General features: G+C 49.3%; 1 protein-coding gene across 1 annotated transcript in view; it reads left to right on the top strand.

Moving 5' to 3' along the window:
* The window catches only part of Ttll8 (tubulin tyrosine ligase like 8), a 42,218-nt gene extending 20,837 nt beyond the window's left edge, over nucleotides 1-21,381 (top strand). Inside the window, exons 5-12 of the mRNA XM_032919319.1 lie at nucleotides 544-672; nucleotides 945-1,059; nucleotides 1,660-1,788; nucleotides 8,949-9,135; nucleotides 14,349-14,497; nucleotides 16,644-16,887; nucleotides 18,110-18,545; nucleotides 19,247-21,381. Of these exons, the coding sequence (XP_032775210.1) occupies nucleotides 544-672; nucleotides 945-1,059; nucleotides 1,660-1,788; nucleotides 8,949-9,135; nucleotides 14,349-14,497; nucleotides 16,644-16,887; nucleotides 18,110-18,545; nucleotides 19,247-19,849 (1,992 nt within the window). The 3' untranslated portion in view covers nucleotides 19,850-21,381. The remainder of the gene's footprint in view (nucleotides 1-543; nucleotides 673-944; nucleotides 1,060-1,659; nucleotides 1,789-8,948; nucleotides 9,136-14,348; nucleotides 14,498-16,643; nucleotides 16,888-18,109; nucleotides 18,546-19,246) is intronic.
* The last annotated feature ends 319 nt before the right edge of the window (nucleotides 21,382-21,700 follow it).

The raw sequence follows: 21,700 nt of genomic DNA, 5'->3' as shown, positions 1-21,700 counted from the left end.
AAAAGATCAGGTGTCCATAATGTCTGTGTATATCACACATCACTAAACAACCATATCAATGGACAGAATCAGCTCACAGGTGGTCAGGCCGTAAACACACTAGGTTGATGGAGTTAACACCATTTTGTAGCCAGCTGTGCACTCAATCTAATTTATTCTCCTGTGAGTACCGGATCCGAGCCTTTCCCCTGCTCTACTGTGGGGAGAAGCTGCCTCCTAGGGGTTCTGGGAGAAAGCTTCCTCTGGACCCTTCCTCTGCTCCTGAATCTCACAGAGACCAGGCTGGGAAGAGTTCAACTTCACCTTCAGCCCCGACCTGAGAAAAGCAGCTGGCTTCTGGGCAGCAGACACCCTGCGTGGTTTGGGTTGTCCTCATACCAACGTGTGTGGCCCTCAGGAGCCGTGGGACTTCAGTTGAGATGAAGCCTTCAGCCAGAATCACCCCAGTCTAGATCCCATCCCCCCGACCCTCAGCCATGTCCCAGCATGTCAAAGAAACGGAGCCCCGAATGCTGGATGTTGATAGATGGCTCTTCTTGCCAGTCCAGGTTGGTAAAGAACGAGATACCGTACCTCCTCTGGACCATCAAAAGGGATGTCGTGGACTACCACAGCCTGACGTGTGACCAGATGCTAAACCACTATGGGAAGACAGCATCATTCACGACCAAGGTGGATGGGAGGGCCTGGGCTCAGTCTGAGCTGGGAGGACCAAAAGGAGTGGTCACATATAGGCTTCTCCCAGGGACACCCCCCTCACCTCGTATCCCACATGCCCACCTGCCCACCCGCACCCCTGTTCCTCCCTCTGTCTCTGGGTACTCTCAATGCCATGGAAGGTCCCTTCCCAGGGAACATGGGCTGAGTCAAACGTGGGTCCCCAGTGGTATTCGCTTTGTGTGGGGCTGCCCACTGAGGTACCTGATGCACTGCTCTCTCTGGAGATTGGACTCTGCCTGAACATGAGGAGTCTGCCTTGGTACGTCCAAGCCAACCCGAACACCTTCTTCCCCCGTTGCTATGGCCTTTGCACTGAGAGCGAGAAGCAGGAATTCTTGGGTGAGTGACCTATGGCCTTCTGAGGTGTGCCACACTTCCCTAGGGCCAAGGCTACATCTCTGGTCCACTGGGAAAGGTATGTCCACAGGCGATGTTGACAGCCTGGGAGAGCCACCTGAGGCAGACAGAAGCTGTAGAGCTAAGTATTCAGATCTTGAGGGGACCCAGCACTGGCTCAGGGCAGTACCACCTACCTCCGATCTCTGTGTGGATATCTTTCTGCTCAGAGCCTAGGTTTGCAGGATGCACAGCTGTGCCACTCTGCCTATGTGCTGAGTTCAAGCAAGATCCCTCACTAGAGGAGAGCTATGGTCCAAGGTGTCCAGAGAGACCCCTTAGATTCCTCAGAGGATCCTAGCAGTGCAGCAAGGGGGAGTACAGGGAATATTCCCCAGGTCTCTGAGGGCAGGGACAACAGAGAACAGTGGAGAAGGGGAGAGAACAGTGGCTGCAAAGAGCAGCTGTTGGGATGGGTGTGGACAGGTGGGTGAGCAACGCATGGGGAGCACCCGTCGAGTGAGGCAGGGAGGCCCACAGGCGTGCTCTGCTGCCTCTCTGCTCTGGGTGGGCAGTGGGAGCGAGGCCTCGGTGTCCTTCCAGATGACTTCCGGCGTACAGTGGCTGCCAGCATCCTCAAGTGGGTAGTCCATCACCAGAATTACTGCAACAGAGTCAAGGGCAAGAGTAAGAAGGAGGAGGCCAAGAATGGTGACCCCAGCCCCAAGAAAGGTACACGGCTATGGGGCGGGGCCCTTAGGCCTGATGGGGCGTGGAGTCTCTGGTCAACAGGAAAGATCTTTAGCTGGTGAGGCAGTTGGGCACTGTGGCTTTGGCGGTCCGACAGGCATGGAGGAGGAGACAGTGCTTCTGGCTTATCTCCGGTTCTCACGACCTATCCTCTGTTGACAGTCGGCTTGGTCATCCTTTTTGCAGAACGTAGCAGTAGCAGGCACCATTATTTCAAGATCACATTAAATCCTGCCCCTGCCCCCATGCCCCCACCACACTGGCAGCGTCTAGCCAGTGATCATTGCTGTGACCCTCCGTATGGCCCTGGAGGTACCATGTGATATAGCGGCAATGCTATGTGATGTGGGCACACAAGCAGTCTCTGGGGTTTAAGGGTTTCTGTTGTTGATGACGTTGTTGTCTGCTTTAATAACATTTGTGGGTTTCTCCTCCTTCTCCCTCTCCTCCCCTCTCTCTCTCCTCCCTCTCCCCTCCCTCTCCCCTCCCTTTCTCCCTCCCCCTTTCTTCTTCTTCTTCTTCTTCTTCTTCTTCTTCTTCTTCCTTCTTCTTCCTTCTTCTTCTTCTTCTTCTTCTTCTTCTTCTTCTTCTTCCTCTTCTTCTTCTTCTTTTCTTCCTCTTCCTCCTTCTCCTTCTTCCTCTTCTTCTTCTTTTCTTCCTCCTCGTCCTCCTCCTCCTCGTCCTCGTCCTCGTCCTCGTCCTCGTCCTCCTCCTCCTTCTTCTTCTTCTTCAGCTAACAGCAAAATTGAGAAGGCACCTTGGTTTCTTATCCACCCCGGTCCCTGTGCACCCCATTGTCAATGTCCCTACTCCAGAGGGGACATTTGTTAAAGCTGTTGTAAAGTAAACTTTGGCATGTTCGAATCTTTAAAGGATGTGTTTAAAATGCAACTTGTTAATAAGGCAGCTTCCAGCTCTGAGAGGAGGCTTTTGTGGAGTGGATGTGAGTTGGTTGTGGCTGAACTGTAAGTCAAGACATATAACTAAGCCGCTCATGCCAGGCTGAGGTAATTTCTGCAACTCCTGGTCCTTTTTCTCATTTCCGTGGTTCTTGCTTTATCAGGATGTCTACAGCGGAGACATCCTGACTGCAGCCTGTTCACACCGGCTTCATGTACTTAGCAACAGGCTTTGAAGTTTCTTCCATGCTTGCTGCTTTGTGGTTAGGGCTGAACAGTTCACCAACGGGGTGTGCTGGGTCATTTATCCCTTCACCCACAGAAGGACTCTTCTCACAGATAAAACTGCTGCAGACCTCTATGCACAAGTTTGCACAGCCGTAAAACTTCAGCTTCTCTGAGGGAACCAAAAGGAGTGTGATCGGATGCAATAGCTCGTCAAGCGCTCGGCATCCCTTTTCTAGGATGTTTCATGTGCAGATACCCAGGTGACTGTGTTGCGGATTTCAACCATCAGCTAGGTCTGTAGTTGTCACGCCGTTGTTTCATTTGTCGTTCATTAGTGACATATGCCATCAAACATTGTTTCATATGTCATTTGCCAGCAGGACATCTCTTGGGACAGGTCCGTTTTTTAAATCGGGTCGCTCCATTTTCTTACTAAGCTTTAGGAACTCTTTGTATACTTTGGGTAGCGTCCCTTTATCAGACGTGTGCAGATGTAACCAACCCCCCTGCCAGTCTTTGGATGTCCTCATTCCGCCAAAAATGACTTCTGCCCAGCACATACTTTTCAGAATTTTATGAAGCCAGCTTACCAGCAATTTCTTTCTACATCAAGCCTTCAGTGTGGTATCTAAGGCACACGACAGAAAGCTCGAGGTTCCCCCTGGAGTCTCCTCTGTTTTCTCATCTAAGAGTTTTGTGGCTTCTCCTCCTCGTTTAGACCTAATAACCCTTTGGAATTAGTTTTGAAGTTGAGATCTGTATCTAGATTTGGTTTGGTTTTTGTCTTTTTCTTTTAGAGATTTGTTTTTATTGTTTTTAAGTGCGTGCGTGTGTGTGTGTGTGTGTGTGTGTGTGTGTGTGTGTGTGTGTGTGTGTGTGTGTTGTGTTCATAAACAGGGGCCAGAGGTGCTGCTCTGATCTGGAACTGGAGTTACAGGCAGCTGTGAGCCTCCTGACACCGGTGCTGGAAGTCAAACTCTGCTGCTCTTCTGAGCGTGGGCCCTAAACTACCAAGCTGGTCTTCTGGCACCACCTAGCCCATCTTCCAGAACCTTCCATCACCCCATCACTCGTCCCAGACTGGTGTCCGGTGCCAAGCTGAGAATATATATATATATATATATATATATATATATATATATGTATGTATGTATGTATGTATGTATGTATGTATGTATGTATTGTTTGAGAAGATATCTTTACCTCGTTGTTTTGTTCCTTTGTCACATGCATGTTGATCAGGTCTGTGTGTGACTTCTTTGGGAAAAGGTTCTATTCTACTCCATATTCCATAATCTACATATTCTCATGGTGATACCGTATTGTTTTAATGACTGTAAGTCTTGGACCCTCGAATTTTGCTTTCTCCTTTGGTACGTAACGCGCAGTCCTGGTCTTTCACTTTAGCAGTTGTGGACATTCTCCATGTGTCTTTCTGGGATGTTGGTTGCGTTTAGCCCAGGCTGGGGGGAACTGGCACTTTCATACTGGCCTTTCTTGTTTGTTCCTTGGAATAGTACTCCCTGTTAGTTCTTCGGTACCATTTGTTAGAGACTGGAGTTTTCCTCTTATAGATGTTACGCTCGCTTTGCTAGATTCATTTTTACCTAGGAAATATACTTCTAGCTGGGCAGTGGTGACACAGGCCTTTCATTCAGCCTCTGGAGGAAGCAGCAGGCAGATCTCTGAGTTTGAGACAGGCCTGGCCTCAGAGTGGGTTCTAGGACACCCTGGCTACACAGGGAAATCCTGTATATCTCACATACACACACACACACACACACACACACACACACACACACACACACACGAGGTTCTACTGTGAATAGAAATTTTTAAACTTCAAATTCCAGTTGTTCCCTACCTATGAAAGGACCCTAGCAACTTTGCAGGACCCCATTGAATCTTTCGCCTTCTTCTACCAGAGAGAATCCTATCATCTGTGCCTGAGGACCACTTGGCTCCTTTCCAGTCCTGTCTTATTGCATGTTAGTCTGACTACTTGCTGGAAATCAGTGGCGAGTGGGGACTCTACAGGGATGCCCCCTCTTTCAACTCCAAGATTAGTTCTATTCAAAAACTAATAGTTTTTTTCAATTGTTTTCCTGTTTTCACTTTCTACTCTAATTTTCGTATTTTCTTCCATTTACTGAGTTTAATTTTCTTTCCTTTTTCTCACTTCCCAGCAGTCACTGAATTAAATATTCTAAGCCGTGCTCCGGTGCCATCCCGCATGCTTTCTAAGTCGTGACTTCACTTTCACCTAATCGAAGCTTCCCTTTGTCTTTTCTTTACTGTGTGTATTATTGTTTTTACTATTTTTGAGACAGACCCTCACTGTCCTAGTTAGAGGACATGTTTTCTGGGCTTTTTTTTCTGTTTGGTTTGGTTTTTTTTGGGGGGTTGGACATTTTTGGCATGTTTTACGGCCAGGCTAGGATCACTGTGGAGAAGCATGTTTTTGCTGCTGTTAGTGGATGCTGTGTCTTATTCAGGGTTCTATTGCTTTGATGAAACACCATGGCCAAAAAGCAAGGTAGGGAACAAAGGGTTTATTTGGCTTACACTTCCAGATTCCAATCCATCATTGGAGGAAGTCAGGACAGGAACTCAAGCAGGGCTGGAACCTGGAGAGAGGAGCTGATGCAGAGGCCATGGAGGGGTGCTGCTTACTCACCTGCTCCTCGTGGTTTGCTCAGCCTGCTTTCCTACAGAACCCAGGACCACCAGCCCAGAGATGGCCCCACCCACCATGGGCTGGTTCCTCCTCATTGGTCACTGATTGAGAAAATGCCTCACAACTGGATCAACTGAGACTCCTTCCTTTTTGATGACTCTAGCTTGTGTCAAGTTGACACACAAAACCAGCCAGTACAAGGAGCATGGAACATCAGTTAGAGCCAGTTGACAGCCGGTGCTTTTCAATTATGCTGTCTACCGATTTTCTGCCTACTGCCTCTCGTGTCCCCCCTTCCCAGGCTAGTCTTCTAACTTGTCTGGACCTTTGTTCTTCTCTCTCTCTCTCTCTCTCTCTCTCTCTCTCTCTCTCTCTCTCCTCTCTCTTCTCTCTCTCTCTTAAATGGTTTCCTTTTCTCTGTAGATTAAATTCAGGACCTCACACATACTGAGTGTCTTACCACTTATGGCCCAGCCCTTGTTAAATGTCAAGGCAGAGTCATAGAGACTTAGGCTGGTCTTGAGCTCAACCAGATGAACCTTCAGCTTGTGGTCAGACTCTTGTGTAGCTGGGACGGCAGCCCTGAGCCACAGGCTCATCTGGACCTGCCCATTTCTGATATAGGGGTGTCAATGTCTCCTTTTAGGACTGTGGGCATATTTCAGTTTGTCCTTGAAGCTGTGTCAGCTTTTTGCTGCTTTGAAGCTCTGTAGTTAGAGACGTGTGTGATAGTTATTGTTATATCTTCCTGGAGAACTGACTCTCTCATCACATAAAGTTTCTTTCACCCAGGTTGGGGATTTAGCTCAGTGGTAGAGCGCTTGCCTAGCAAACGCAAGGCCCTGGGTTCGGTCCCCAGCTCCGAAAAAAAGAAAAAGAAAAAAAATATTTAAAAAAAAAAGTTTCTTTCACCCATGATCACTTTCCTGCTCTGCAATCTGCTTCGTTGGGTAGTAACACATCTTTCTCCCCTTTCTTCTGATTAATGTTAGCATAGTGTATTTTCTCTTCTCTCATCTCTTTATCTATCTATCTATCTATCCATCTATCTATCTATCTATCTATCTATCTATCTATCTATCTATCTATCATCTGTCTATCTATCATCTATCTATCTATCATCTATCTATCATCTATCTACCTATCTATCTATCATCTATCTATCTATCATCTATCTATCTATCTATCTATCCATCCATCCATCTGGTTTTTTGGGACAGGACTTCTCTGTGTAGCCCTGGCTATCCTGGAACTCACTTTGTAGACCACGCTAGTCTTGAACTCCCAGAGATCTGCCCGCCTCTGCCTCCTGAATACTGGGATTAGCATTGTACACCAGCATGCCCGGTTCCATCGCTTTACTTTTACTCTAAGATAGCTTTGTATTTTAAGATGTGAGTTTCTTTTTAATTAACTGATTATATCTTATTATTTAATTAATTGACTTCACATCCCTTCGAAGTTTCCCCTCCCTCCCTCCTCCCAGTCCTTTCACCTCTTCCCCCTCCTGCCCACCTCTTTCTCCTCAGAGAAAGGAGGGCCTCCCATGGATATGACGCACCTAGGCATATCAAGTTGCGTAGGACTAGGTGCATCTTCTACTGAGGGTAGACAAAGCAGCCCAGCTAGGGGAAAGGGATCCAAAGGCAGGCAACAGAGTCAGGGTCAGCCCCTGCTCCTGCTGTTAGGGGTTCCACTTCATGGGGGTTTCTTAGAGAAACTAGTTGTGTCTTGTGTTCATCTACTCTGTAAATCTGTGTCTCTCTTTTTTTAAAAAGATTTATTTATTTTATGTATGTGATTACGCTGTAGCTGTCTTCAGACACACCAGAAGAGGGTATCAGATCCCATTACAGATGGGTGTGAGCCACCATGTGGTTGCTGGGAATTGAACTCAGGACCTCTGGAAGAGCAGTCAGTGCTCTTAACGGCTGAGCCACCTCTCCAGCCCAAATCTGTGCCTCTTAACTGGTGTGTGTGTATTGGTATTGTATTGCCATTGGTAGTGAAAGTGATTGTCAGTACGGTGGGATTGATTAGAGCTGTCATGGTGATTACTGTTTTCTCTCTGTGTCTCTCTGTCTCTGTCTCTCTCTGTGTGTGTCTCTCTCTGTCTCTCTCTCTCTTTCTCTCTCTCTGTCTCTGTGTGTGTGTCTCTCTGTCTGTCTCTCTCTCTGTCTCTCTCTGTCTCTCTCTTTATGTGTGTGTGTCTCTCTCTGTCTCTCTCTCTGTCTCTCTGTGTGTCTCTCTGTGTGTCTCTCTGTCTGACTCTGTCTCTGTCTCTGTCTCTCTCTCTGTCTCTCTCTCTCTCTCTCTTTATGTGTGTGTGTCTCTCTCTCTCTCATCTCCCCTCTCTTTCTGCTGTTTCCTTCTCCTCTCCTTTTCCACCCTTTATGACACGCCCTTCAGAGCGCATGCCCGCAGCCAGGTTTTCCTACTCCCATTCATTCTGTTTCCACTCCAGTGAGCCATGATTCTCCATATTCGTCTGCCTGTCTCCGATTTGGGGGAAACTGGTTTTGTCTTTGACCTCACTTCTTTGGAAGATCGGGAGTTGTTGGTTGTTTAGCTCGGCTTTTTACTCAAGAGAAAGTACTGGCATCCACACCTCTCGTACATGGAAGCCAGAAATGTCGCATTCATTCTTAAATGGCTTATGTTCTGTGGGTTTCAAATGCCCCTTGTCCTCTCTGCAACTGCCACATAAACTTTGCAGCATGCTCAGTGAGCCTGCACCCCTCACAGCAGTCCTCAGTACCATGCCTCTACCAACACTGTGCCTGAAGCCCCCAGCTGTCCCTAGAGCGTGCCTCATCCCTGCGGGCTACACAGCTGGCCAGGGCGGAGCCTCAGCCTGTTGGCCACATCCTGGAGACCACTCGAAGAGTCTGCTTTCTGTCTGTACTTTCTGAGACTCAACAATGGTCCTGAGTTGTGGGGTTGAGAAGGATGAGACACCGTGTAAGGATTCAGGTGCCAGGACCTACCAATGACCTCTGTGTGGTCCAGGAAGCTCTGTAGCAATGGGAATTAGCAAGTACAGCATCTCAAAAGGCTCACAAGTGTCAGAGCAACACAGGTCTGGCCACAGAGCGTGCGATCGGAAAGTGTGCTTTTCATGACGATTCGAAAATACTGTCTCCTCTTCATCATGGCAGCCATGAGCTCCTGACGGCAGTCGTGGCACTGAACAGTGGGATTGACAGAGGAAGCTCCTGAAGGGAGGACTCACCTCCCAGGGAGAAGGGCAGAACTGGGGGGAGGGGTGATGGGAACAGGAAGCAGCCTCTGTGCCCCTGGTAGTGATTACACTCAGTGTGTGTGTGCTTGGGTTCCAGATCCTGAAAATCCTGACCTCAAGTTACCAAGCCTCTCAGGACAGGTTGTAGACACAGCATGCAAGGTGTGCCAGGCCTACCTGGGACAGCTGGAGCATGAGGACATCGACCTGTCGGACGCGAGCGCCGAGGCCTTGTCCGAGGAGGAATGGAACGACCTGACACAACAATACTACTTGCTGGTTCAGTAAGGCCACCTTGCTGCCTTGGCACCACAAGGTGTCACCGCACGCACACACACTGGGATGCATGTCTGGGTGCTGGAGCACATACCTGGGTATTGAGGGCACTTGCCTTGATGTGAGAATGCTTGCCGAGTGCAGGGGCGTCTGTCTGAGTATTAGGGTACTTATCTAACTTGTGACGTACCTGTCTGAGGTTGGGATATCTCCTGAGTCCTGGGACGCCTTCTGATGTTACAGCCCCTGCCTTGGGGTATCATGGGTGCCTACCAGCTGTTGGGGTTCCCAAATCTTCTGTTATTCGTTGAAAAGAGGACACCTCCCGTGGATGTCTTTGGGGGATGCCATCTCATTTTGTACCTCCCCCAAGTCTTTTCATATTTGAGCCACTTACACCCACAACAGCGCCGGTAAGTTTGTACTGCTCAGGGCCTGGAGGACTCTGCGTGGGGAGTGAAGGTGGGATGAGGTCTTCATACTGTCCCGGATGCCGGTCACCCCTCACCACCCAGGCCCACATGCTGATCTCCTTATAACGACCACCAGCCTTCCACCCCTTATGACAACCACCAGCAGGAAAAATGGGGTTGGAAGCAACCCAGGCACCCTAGGGGAACAAAATCAGGGAGGCAATGTGTGTTTCAAGGGTCTGTGGTACCCCACATACCATCCTGATGTCTTTAGCCTTTGGTCCCTCTTTTTTTTTTTTTTTTTTTTTTTTTTTTTGTTCTTTTTTTTTTTCGGAGCTGGGGACCGAACCCAGGGCCTTGCGCTTCCTAGGCAAGCGCTCTACCACTGAGCTAAATCCCCAGCCCCCCTCTTTTCCTTTGATATCAAGCATTTTCCTTTTCTCTTCTCCCCACTCCTTGCCTCTCTCCTCCCTTCCTCTCTCCTCTTTTTCCTCTTTTCTATTGACTTATGCCTGTGATCCTAGCACTCAGGAGGCTGAGGCCAGAAAAGCACGAGCTCTGGGCTGGACTAGGCTATGCCTTGAGTCTGAGGCCAGCATGGGCAAGTTAGCAAGACTCTGTTTATTTTTTTTAAGCCAACCCTGAAAATTACAATGTAGTTTTTGAGTCTAGCGCAAGTCACCACACTCAATACCTTCTTTGTGTTTTGCTTTTCCTCTTTAGAATTTTCACTGCTTCCCAAACAAAACATGGCAACATGACCTGTGTGGCTTGCTGCCCCCTGTTCCTGACACTCTTGTTGTTCATTTCTGACTATCTTTCTTTTATTCCCCTTTTAAAATATCTGTGTGCGTGTGTGTGCGTGTGTGTTCGTGTGTGTGTGTGTGTGTGTGTGTGTGTGTGTGGCTGGGTCCAGTTACTGGATCATGAGCCATCTGACGTGGGTGCTGGGAATGAAACCTGGGTCCTCTCCTAGAGCATTAAGTGCCGTTAGCCTCTGAGCCATCTCTCCAGATGCTCTGTTTGAAAAGGGATGAGCCGCACTGGTTGCTGCTTTCAACAGTTACTCTCAGCTTTTGCACATCAGCCATTACTTTGGTTCAGAAAAGAAAATCCCTTAATATGCTTTCTAGCAATGCTCTACTGATAGAAAACTTTCTCCAGCTTTTTTTTCAATCTCAAAAACCTAAAAAAAAAATTCATTTTTGAAAGATGTTTTCTCCAGGATAGAGTTCTCGGTTTGCAGACATAAGCTGCTGTCACCGTGGAGATGCTAGCTCTATGGTCTTCTGGCTTGTGCTGCTTTGTTTAGACATTTTCCGGCTGGTATTTCTGCTCTTCTCTTTCCCTTTGGCTGCCTTAAGACTTTTGTGCTTGGTTTTTAGCAATTGTTTTTATCACGTTCCTAGGAATACTTTTCTTTGTGTTTATTCTTGTTTAAGTGTGTGGGGTCTCTTTTAAGTATGAGTTGACGTTTTTCTCTCCGAGTTGGACCCTGGCTGATATTTCTAGAAGCGTTTATTCTCTCTCTTCTCTTTCTTCCTTCCTAACGAGGCTGGTTATATCTTCATATTTATTAGCCCCTAACACAGGAAATTGTTAGCTGCAGTTAATGGGAAAAAAAGTTGACGAAAGTGCTTTGCATTGACTTGAGAGCTGTGTTTCTCAAAAAGCACTGTGAAGAGGACTAAAACGGAAGCCGCGAACTGAAGACAGATCCACTGCCCACAAAGCCCAACAGAGGTTCAAATTTAGAAGCTGCAGAGTTAGCTACAACAAGTTAGGGGGAAGAAATGAACCAAATTAAATGCTGAGTTTGCAGATTGCTTCTCTGTCTCATACTGAAGCCCTGAGGTCATTCTCCAGGACCTCATAAACTAAATGTGGTGACCCAAACATTCGGGTTGGACATGACTGTCCACCTGACCCCATATCCTTGTTGGTGACCTCAGACTCGTAGGAAAAGGCCTGACTTAGAAACCCATCATAATCTCAGGATGTAAGGGCAGGAATAAGTAGAGATGTCTGGGAAGCTTTCAGATTTGAGGGTACACTACTGGCGCCTGGGAGAGAGGCATCTACCACAGTACCTGCAAGGACACGGGGTCAGGAGGCAATAGCAGGAGGGTCAGAAGTTCAAGGTCATCTTCATGCTCACAGCAAGTTCAAAGCTATCCTGGGCTCCACGAGACCCTGTCCCAAGAATAATCATGGGACAGACTCTTTATTCAATACAAATCAGCCGTCCAGTCAGACTAGATAGTAGCCAGCACTGGTGCTTTCCAAAAATGCAGCTTAAAGTCACAGCGAAGCCTTAGTGGTAGCTCCCGAAATCCCAGGAGGATCTTGAACTCAAAGCCAGCTTGGGCTATATATGAGACTTGTATCTCAAAAGCTGCAAAAGGAAAAAAGAAAAAAACAGAAACCACCCATGACGAGACACACCAAGACAGCTGAATGAAGACTCGAGACGCCGAGTATCGGCCTGAGTAAACAGCTCCAATGCACCACTGACAGGAGTGTTGAGCATCAGCGTTTTGGAAAAGCAAGAACTACATGCCCTGGGACCCAGCTCTTTTACCCCTGCAGAAATGGGGCAGCCTCAGAAAGACCCGGCGAGCCCAGACCTGACAGACGCTAGTTAGCTGTGTCACAGCAAGGGTTGCAGAAGGCAGAGCCATGGACAGATCTCCGAGTTGTGAGGCTAAGAGACACTACATAGGAGAAAAAGAGGAGAGGAGGTGGACAAAGGGAAGAGTGTGTGGGTCCGTGTCATCCATGTGGTGTAAGGTTCAAGAAAGGGAGAGCTTGTCCCTGTGGTCGAAAGTGCAAGTGATAACTAGCTACCATCGGCTGGATTATAACACCAGAGAACTTTCTGAGCAGCCCAGGCTGTATGCAGCTTGAGCTGGCGGTGATGGCACAAGAGTACGGCTGAGCAAACGTGCCCAAACTTCTCTTTTCCTGTGTGAGCTTTCTGTACTCAGCCACATTTTCTTAAACTGCTACTGAAGAGAGCCCACTAGGTGGCAGCATTGGGCTCCCGTGTGGTATGGTGTGACTGTTAGGTGAGCAGGCTCTGGGGTGCTTTGCTGTGACTGCCCACTTAGGAGTGCCAAGACCTGTGGAGAGCCTTGGGGCCTGTTTGATTCTTATTGAGACTTGCAGATTCTCACATGGACGCTTATGCGTCAGGACCCAGAAGGCCAAGAGACTACACGTCATGGGACCTGCAGGGACCCTGTCTGTTCTTGGATGAGCATGGATATGTCTAGAATCTGAGCATCCGTTGGTTCCAAAACGAGCCAGGCTCCCGCCCCATTTCATCAATCTCTCGACTTTTATAGGGTTCATCCTTTCTTTATGTGACGTCGGTAACATGGCGTGGTGACACACGAATCGAGTGCTGGCTCACCTTCAGGGGTGACTTCCAGGGCCCAGCCTCCAGGGTCCTGCAGAAGTCATGAGGCTTCCTTCCCACTGGGACAGCAAAACGCTTGTCTTTCTGGAGCACAGTAGTAAAAAGCATTCATGCTATCAGTCCACACCAATAAAACCATCCCATTACACTAGTCCAGCCCAGCTCTATGGCCCTGATGGTGGTGTTGGGACACTTGGGGTTCTCTGTACCTGTTTGCACCATGTAGTAATTATGGCAGAACTGTCCCACCATTATGGAATTAACCAACATGTAACACCTGCAGAGGAAGCTCGCATCTGGTAGAAGAGGGGCGTGGGCTCTGCTTGGTATCTGGCCAACAAGCGGCAAGATCACTCCATCACAAACCAACCTGTTTCCTGCACCCGGGGTCAGAAACTGACCCCACTAGGACTCTTGCTGTCTTGAAACTCTAACGCACCTAGCCAGAGATTACCATCATTTACTTTCTCCTAAATGCTGCCCCTCCTTTCTCAGCAGGTAGAAACAGCACAAATGCCTCCTGTCCCCAAACCCTAGCTTCCACCTCCTGGCTGCAGCCAGAATGGTGGCTGAGCAGTAGACATGGGTTAGGCCTTTTCCTACAAGTTTGAGGTCACCAACAAGGACATGGGGTCAGGTTGACAGTCACGTTCACAGGACAGTAAGCTCTACTGTGGACAGGTAGGTCCGCATTGCAGTTTGTCTCCCTTTCGAAGGAACTTTCTGACAACAACAGTACAGGCGGTGTCTTTGCACAGAGACCCACCCATCTCTGGTTTTCCTTTGGTAGAGGATTGGTGTCCATTTCCATATATACAATTCATATGTCAGGGTGGTTTGTTTGTTTGTTTGTTTTTGTTTCAACTGGGTCTCTTATTGTGAAACCTTGGCTGTACTTGCTATGTTAAACCCTGCAGGTTTAAAACTCAGGATGATTCTCTTGCCTCTGCCTCTGCCTCTGCCTCTGCCTCTGCCTCTGCCTCTGCCTCTGCCTCTGCCTCTGCCTCTGCCTCTGCCTCTGCCTCTGCCTCTGCCTCTGCCTCTGCCTCTCTGCCTCTGCCTGCCTCTGCCTCTCTGCCCTCTCTGCCTCTCTGCCTCTCTGCCTCTCTGCCTCTCTGCCTCTCTGCCTCTCTGCCTCTACCCCTCTGCCTCTCTGCCCCTCCTCCCCGTCTTCCCTCTGCCCCTCTGCACCACCATGCTGAACTTAGGTCCTTACTTCTCGACACACCCTGTCCAGGTACAACCTCTAAGTCCGTGAGCTCAGGCATCCTCTGCTGCCCTTGATCCTTTCTTGCCGTACCAGCCTGTCCTAGAGTAAAGGCATCCATCAGTCACTGAGGCTGAGTGCTCTCAGAGCCTCACGTCCTTTCTGGATCTTGCTTTCCAGTGGCAATGCGTCCATCACGGATTCGAGAAGTTACTTTGCTCAGTGCCAAGCTCTGCTGAGTAAGATCAGCTCTGTGAACCCCCAGACCGAGATTGATGGGATACGAAACATCTGGATCATTAAGCCTGCCGCCAAGTCCCGGGGCCGAGGTGAGTTCAATGGGCAGAGCCCTCCCCACGATGCAAGGCGCCGAACTTGACAGCCAGCAGCTCTGTGGTGGAGGGAGATTCAAGAAAAGCGCCAAGGTCAGACGAGTATCCAAGCAGGGCTAGAGGAGAAGGAGCCTCATCTCTGGGGGCCTGTTCTGGAGTTTGCTATTTTAGCTCGGATTTTTCTCATTTGTATTCACTAGTTAAACAACCCCAGAGTGTCGGCTTTCATGTTACCTTGATCTTAGCAATAGGCTTATTCTAGCTTCTAAAAAGTGTGTGGAGGATCTTCATCTCAAACAACGTACCTCCTGTCCCCCGGATCCAGGGTAAAAGCACCTCGGAGGCAAATTCTGAACACCTCATAAACTTTGCCTGGGAGTTATTCACATATTCACACTTACCTACCCAAAGTATAGCCAGAATTACATTCTCTTCTCTCTTAATGGTGTGTGTGCACATGTGTGATGGTGTGCACATGTGTATGTGAGCATATGCGCATGTGTGTAATTTCCTAATTTTATTTGTTTCCAAAGTCAATGGTCTCAGTTTTTCCTATGAGGGATTTTTCTTCTTGTCTCTGATTTAAACACTGTTTGTTTATTTCCAGGCTTTCCTGTGAAATAATAAAATATTTACGGCTACCAAATTTCCTCTGTCTGTGACATTAGCTGCATCCTCTTGTCTCTGTTAGAAAGCTCTGTTTTCCTGTAGTATTTAAACAGACTTTTTAGTTTGTTGGTCTCTTGACTTATTCTGAACTTTTGTAACTCACAGGTTATTTATGTGATTTAAAATATTTTTAGATTCATTTATTTTGTGTGTATGAGTGGTTTCTTTTCTTGCATGTGTGTATGTGAACCATGTGTGTGCCTGGTGCCCGTGGAAGAAGAAGGTGTCAGAACCCCCAGGAGTTACAGGTGATTGTGAGCCCCCATGTGGGTGCCTGGAATGATCTTGTTAATAGCAAGTTAATAAAACTTGCTATTAATGTGTAGATTTATCACATCCAGGCCCAGAGTTGTTCTATCCTGGTTTATTTTGCTTCCTGAACATAGGTGGTCCATTCCCATCTGGCGTCCTGTAGACAGTCAGGGTGATGCTACTACCTTGCTCTGTAGCGCTGTAGTGCTGCGTTCCTTCCTGGGCTCTGGACTAAGCCCCCTCCCCGTCCTAAGAAGTCTCTGTCTCCTCCCACCTGTTAGGCCTTCTTCTCACTGAAGACTCCATCCTCAGGGATGCTCTGTGGACTGTTCAGACATGCGGCTCTCAATAAGTGTAGGTTGACTGCTTGTGTCCTTGCCTAGTGCTGGTGGCCCTTGGTGACTTCCCAGGTGACTTCAGCAGTTCATTTCATTTTAGGCAAGGTCTCAACTTGCCATGACTAAAGAAATGGAAGCCATGTGCCTTGTGAGAACTCACCTTGTGCCCACAGGACCCTGTGGATGGAAGCCTCTCTCTACCTTCTATCATCAGAATTGATGACCAGATGTGCTGTGGAATGGTCCCCCAAATCTCAGCAGAAACTCGTGTTCCTGGGCAGATTGCAAGGGTGCTCTGCCTATCTTGTGGCCTCCCTCTTGTCCTACATTGCCATGACAGGGGAAAGTGAGCAGCAGGCTCTGTCACTGTCATTAAACCCTGCATAGCTCACAAGGAAACACTTTGCTCCTTCCTGTCTGCTGCACAAGTCAGGCAGGCCTACTTTAGGGCCAAAGAGTCTGCCTATGGGTAAAGGAAACCAATGGGGATAAATTAAAGACCCCCTACCTGTGCCAGTTATCCCATTTGGCTGGTCACTCCTGTGGCATTAGCCCTTACTGGTCTCCAACGATCCTGCTCGGAGAGCACACCAAACCCAAAAGCATGTTCTTGAGTGATTCCCTGGTCTGTTCTCACTTAATCTCCATGTGCTCTCTGGAGTGTAGGGTTGGCCCCACGGCAGGAGAGAGGAACACATGGCCTAGAGTGTAAGGTTGGTGCCATGGTGAGAGAACTGAACAAGTAGTCAGTGCCAACTGTGTGTAACTTTGTCCCCTGAATGTACTCTTGGTGCTGGACCGATGTCAGGGTTGGGGTTGGGGCCTATTTGGCTGCCTGGGGACTGTGCTGCACTGGGCCAAGGTATAACCTCTTGTTCTTGGAGATATTGTGTGCATGGACCGTGTGGAGAACATCCTGGATCTGGTGGCCACAGACAGCCAGACCACGAAGGACAACAAATGGGTGGTCCAGAAGTACATCGAGACCCCGATGCTCATCTATGACACCAAGTTTGACATCAGACAGTGGTTCCTTGTCACAGACTGGAATCCCCTAACCATCTGGTTCTACAAAGAGAGCTACCTCCGGTTCTCCACGCAGCGCTTCTCCCTGGACAAACTGGACAGGTCAGCAGTGGGAGCTCCATGTTCCTCTAGACACCTAGCAGGAGGGAGGCCCTTGGGGAAGTGTGGATAAGGCACCTCTGACTCTTTGCCACGATGAATCCTCTAGGTCACTGCCAAAGCATCAAAGTTATCCAGACTACCAGGCTCAGGGGGGTCTGGGGATCAACAAATACATCCCAGAGAGGGCAGGATATTGAGACCTATCTGAATCCTCAGGGATGACTCAGGGCTCCCCCCCGCCCCCCGTGGTTTAGTGATTGTCCCTTGACAGGCAGGACTGGGAACCTGGATGCCCTAGGGGACTCTGAGAGGGAAAGTTGGAATCCTGGGAGGCTGAGGGTTGCTCAATTGAAACTTTGCTGGGAAAACTCTCCCCTCAACACACCTGGAGTCACACCTGTTAGGTCACACCTGGAAGAGGGCTGGGCAGAGCCAAAGGCAACCAACCTCCCCTATCTGTGTGTGGCCTCTGGACAAGGAGTCTAGAGCAGGGTCTAGAAGCTCACTGTGCAAATGGAACCCGGGAGCAGCACGCAGCCTCTAAACATGGGCTCAGCTGAGCCATCGAGCCATGAACTCTGGCAATATTTTACGCTCCCTTTCAGCTTTGGCTGATAGGAGATTCCCAGATGAATGGGCTTAATTCAGCTGCACCGACAGAAGTTAAAGAAGTAATTTGAAAGCTACCATATAGGTGGCTGCATCCTTTAAACGTTCTCCTTTCTTACATAGGTCTGTGGAGCAGGCCTCATTCTGGAACTGGAAGAAGGTTCCCAATGTGGCATGCCTACCCCATCCTGCAGTTCAAGTGAAAACTCCCTTAGTTCTAAATAGTGTCTTACAGTTTAAAGGTATTACTTGTTTCAAGTGTGTGTAGAGCTCGGCAGGAGCATAAAACTAACTCACTGGAAACATTAGGTAGGTGGCTCATCATAGGTTTTACAGACATGTGCATTTGGGGAAACTGAGGCATGGGCAGATTTCTTTTTCCTAGTGGTTGGTTCTGCATTGGTGGACCTCTGCTATGTCCCAGTTACAATCCGTGCTGTTCCCCAGGCTGGTTAGGGGTGAGGTGGAGGGGGTCCATGCTGCTTCAGGGTAGCAGAGCAGTCCCAGGTCTCCTGCACCAGGCTTTATGACTTCGGGGCAAGCTGGGGAGACTGTACTGGCTCTGTGTGATGGTTGCTGGCATACAGCAATCTCACAAGGACCTTGCCCACAGCGCCATCCACCTGTGTAACAACTCCATCCAGAGGCGTCTCAAAAATGACAAAGAACGAAGTCCACTGCTACCTTGCCATAACATGTGGACCAGCACCCGCTTCCAGGAGTACCTGCAGAAGAGGGGCCGAGGAGGCACATGGGGTAGTATCATCTACCCGTCTATGAAAAGAGCTGTCACCAACGCCATGAGGGTGGCCCAGGACCATGTAGAAGCCCGTAAGAATAGCTTCGAGCTCTATGGAGCAGACTTCATTCTGGGGCGAGACTTCAAGCCCTGGCTCATCGAGATCAACTCCAGCCCCACCATGCACCCCTCCACTCCTGTCACAGCTCAGCTCTGCGCCCAGGTGCAGGAGGACACCATCAAGGTTGTGGTGGACCGAAAACTGGACCGAAACTGTGACATCGGCAACTTTGAGCTTCTGTGGAGGCAGGTGAGGATAGCAGCCACCCTTCCTAGGCTGCTAGTGTCTGCCCACAAGGTGGGTGGGCTTGGGCTCCTGGGTGGCAGCCACCTCATTTTCAGTCACTGGGAAATGGGGGACACGAATCCTGTTTCTTGGGTCTAGACAAAGTGCTCCTGGCTTCATGCAGGACTCTCAGGAGCCTGGCTCTGCTGATCTGCCCCAAGCTCACCCTTCTGTGTGCACCTAGCAAAAGGTTTACTCTAGACATGGAGGCTGAACAGCCCTGTCACTTGGGCCCTCTGGCTTTCACAATCTAGCCTTTCTACCTGTCGTTTCTCCTTGTCCCAGCTTTATGGGTAATAGGAGAGGCCTTTGCTTGACTAGCTGGGGACGGTTCACAACCCCCTGGGCCCTTATAGACTTCTCTCTTCAGAGCCTCCTTCTGAAATTTCTCTAGCACCTTCCCTTCAGGGATGACCCAGCAGACTAGGCATCAAGGTCAGGCTTTTGTCTCTGGGCTTCTGTCTACCCTGTGGTTTGAGCCCCGGGACCTGTAGGAAGACAAGCCGGTTGCTCCTCTTCAGGGTCCAGTGAGCACCCGAGAGCTACAGGCAAAGCTTCTGAGGTATGGCAGGCGGCTTGGTGTGGGACCAGCCAGGTGACTCTCCAGCTGCAGCCTCCGGTTTCTGAGTCAGGGAGGAATCCTGACAGGTTACTTCTTCTCACAGCCTGCTGTGGAGCTGCCACCGTTCAATGGGTCTGACCTCTGTGTGGAAGGTATCAGTGTGAAGAAAGCCAAGAAGCAAATGCCGCCCATTGCCAACCTCGGCTTTTCAGACTCGCTCTTAGATGCTCCAACCAAAGCGCGGAGCGCCCGGCCCCTGCCGGAGACAGTGATTGGGCCCTCCAGAATGACCGTGAGACCGGACTGGAAACGGGAAGAGGCAAAGGTACTTTCAAACACCTGGTCGGTGCCAGTAATGGCTGCTGAGGTCAGAGGTCAAGCAAAGCCCACCTATGCATTCGACGTCAATAACTACCAACATGTAGACAGTAAGATCTATAAGAACACTTTTACCAAAGTCCAATCCGGTAAACACTCAGAGGTAAACTTATTAAGTGCGCAGTATCCTGCCCTGGTGCTACAGAATATGAAAACCACGCAGAGGACCCAGTCTCCACCACCCAGAGCGTCGGGTAGCCGTAGGGAGTCTGTGCCTTTCTGTCCCATTGTATTTGAGGAGCTCTGGCTTCACCCCAGATCTCAGAGAAGACCTTCAAGCTGCGTTCTCCAAAACAGGGCACAGGGCTGGATCAGGGGTATCCCCTGAGAGGATCTCACAAGCAAAGGGGTGCGGGGGCGCACTGGCACTGACCTGGGCAGACACTAGGTGTAATGTTGGCCAAGGCGAGTAGCATACTTACTCCTGTCACAATAGTGGGGTGTCCAGTGGGGTTTCCTCAGTACTCTTGTTTCCTCAGATAGAGCAGGGATCCAGGGACAGGATATAGCGCTCAGACAGCATCACGTGCCATGAATGTGCAAGGTGGAGGAATCGCTGAGCTCTTGCACACGCTTTCCTGAAGATTCAGGTGGCGAGGACACATCTGTGGTATGGGCTGAGGTAGCTGAGCTGTGTTTATACCCAGGACTTCATGTGGCCACCTGTTAACTGGCATTGGCTCAGAGAGTGTTGCCTCAGGCCCCCACTTTGCTCTGTTAAAGGATGCTTGTGCCCCCATGCTGTATCCCTCTACCTAGTTAGTCTCTCTTTCTTACTGCCTCCCCCACCCCACCTGGTCCTGTCTATAGCTCTCTTCTCTGTGTCCCTGGATGGGAAGGTCTGGAGTAGGGTCTCTCACTGCCCTCTTTGCAGCCGCACCCTACTGCCAAGGATGGCAGTGATGTGTGTCAGGCGGACACAGGGATGTTGCCAGTCGAGGCTTTCGGTGAGCGGGGAGCATCTGGGTTAACCTCCATGCCTGTGCCTAAGCCATCCTGTGTGGATAACTCTGCAAATGTGTCTCTAGGAACCCTGGGACTGCGCACCTACAGACCTCTTCCTGTAGGGAAATGTCAGCAGAAGCAACAGCTCTAGCTGACAATTTGAGTGTCTCTGTAACAACAACCACACACACGGGTAGCTAAAAAGGGAAGGTTTAACTCTGATAACCAGGTCAACAAAACCATGCTGCTGAGGACAGTAGAGACCGTCTCCCCTACAGTTCCTGGTGCCCGCCAGTGATCTCTGATGACTGGTGCTTGCTTCGCTCCCGCGCTGATCTCCATGCGGGCATATGCCTTCCAGTGTCTGTTTAGCATTCCCTTCCATAAGAATAGCGATCATCGTGTTAGACCTCCCACCCGCATTTTAGTATGACCTCATTCCGTCATAGCATCAGCAAAGACACGATTTCCAAAGAGGAAGGACAAAAATCTGGGAGGATGCGAATTTCACCCCCGTTGCAGGTATAGATTGTACCGATTCACACTCTGGCCAGCACCCCACGGGCAGCTGTTGCCCGCAACACTGCTGTTCCTGCCTCTTGTGAAGTATTAGTACGCTTCCCGCATACCTCCACTTGATAGCGAAGTGAAAATTATCTACTGTCACATATTCAGCAACCACTCTGCTTTCTTCTAGAAAGTTCTGGCTTGCATCTTTGGTCAACCGTCCAGAGGACCCTGGGTCCCACTTTTCTCTTACCTGTCGTAGTTTCTGTTAAAGACTCCCCCCTGTTCTGTTGCATATTTGTTACGAAACATTGTTTCCTACCCTGTATATGGTCTTTTCACTTCTTCCTGGTGTTTTTCTTTTTATGTAAGACCATCTTAACTTTAATACAATCAGTTTAACCAACATCTCCAAATTTGGTGGGTTTTTATTTGTTGTTGTTGTTGTTGTTGTCATTTGTCAATGAAGGACTCAAGAGCATAACCAGAACCCCAGGCGTCTGCTAGCAACTGGAGTTCTTAGAGTGGGAGCATCGTTAGCAGGAGGCAAGGTCAATAGAGTCCAAACAGACCCCTCTGGGAAATCCTCCCCACTTGGGTGGTCACCTCTACCAAGAGGTCTATGCTCGCATACATAGACAGGCCTGCCCCTGCGTGTGCCAGCCTGGCTCACTGATCTAGTCCTCCACCTTAGGTCAATGGTACAGTGTCTTCCCCCTGTTTACGG

Source organism: Rattus rattus, chromosome 1 (genome assembly GCF_011064425.1).
Source record: "Rattus rattus isolate New Zealand chromosome 1, Rrattus_CSIRO_v1, whole genome shotgun sequence".
Classification (NCBI taxonomy): domain Eukaryota; kingdom Metazoa; phylum Chordata; class Mammalia; order Rodentia; family Muridae; genus Rattus; species Rattus rattus.
The sequence above is the reverse complement of the archived record's forward strand: the minus strand, read 5'-3'. Positions and strand labels throughout refer to the sequence as shown.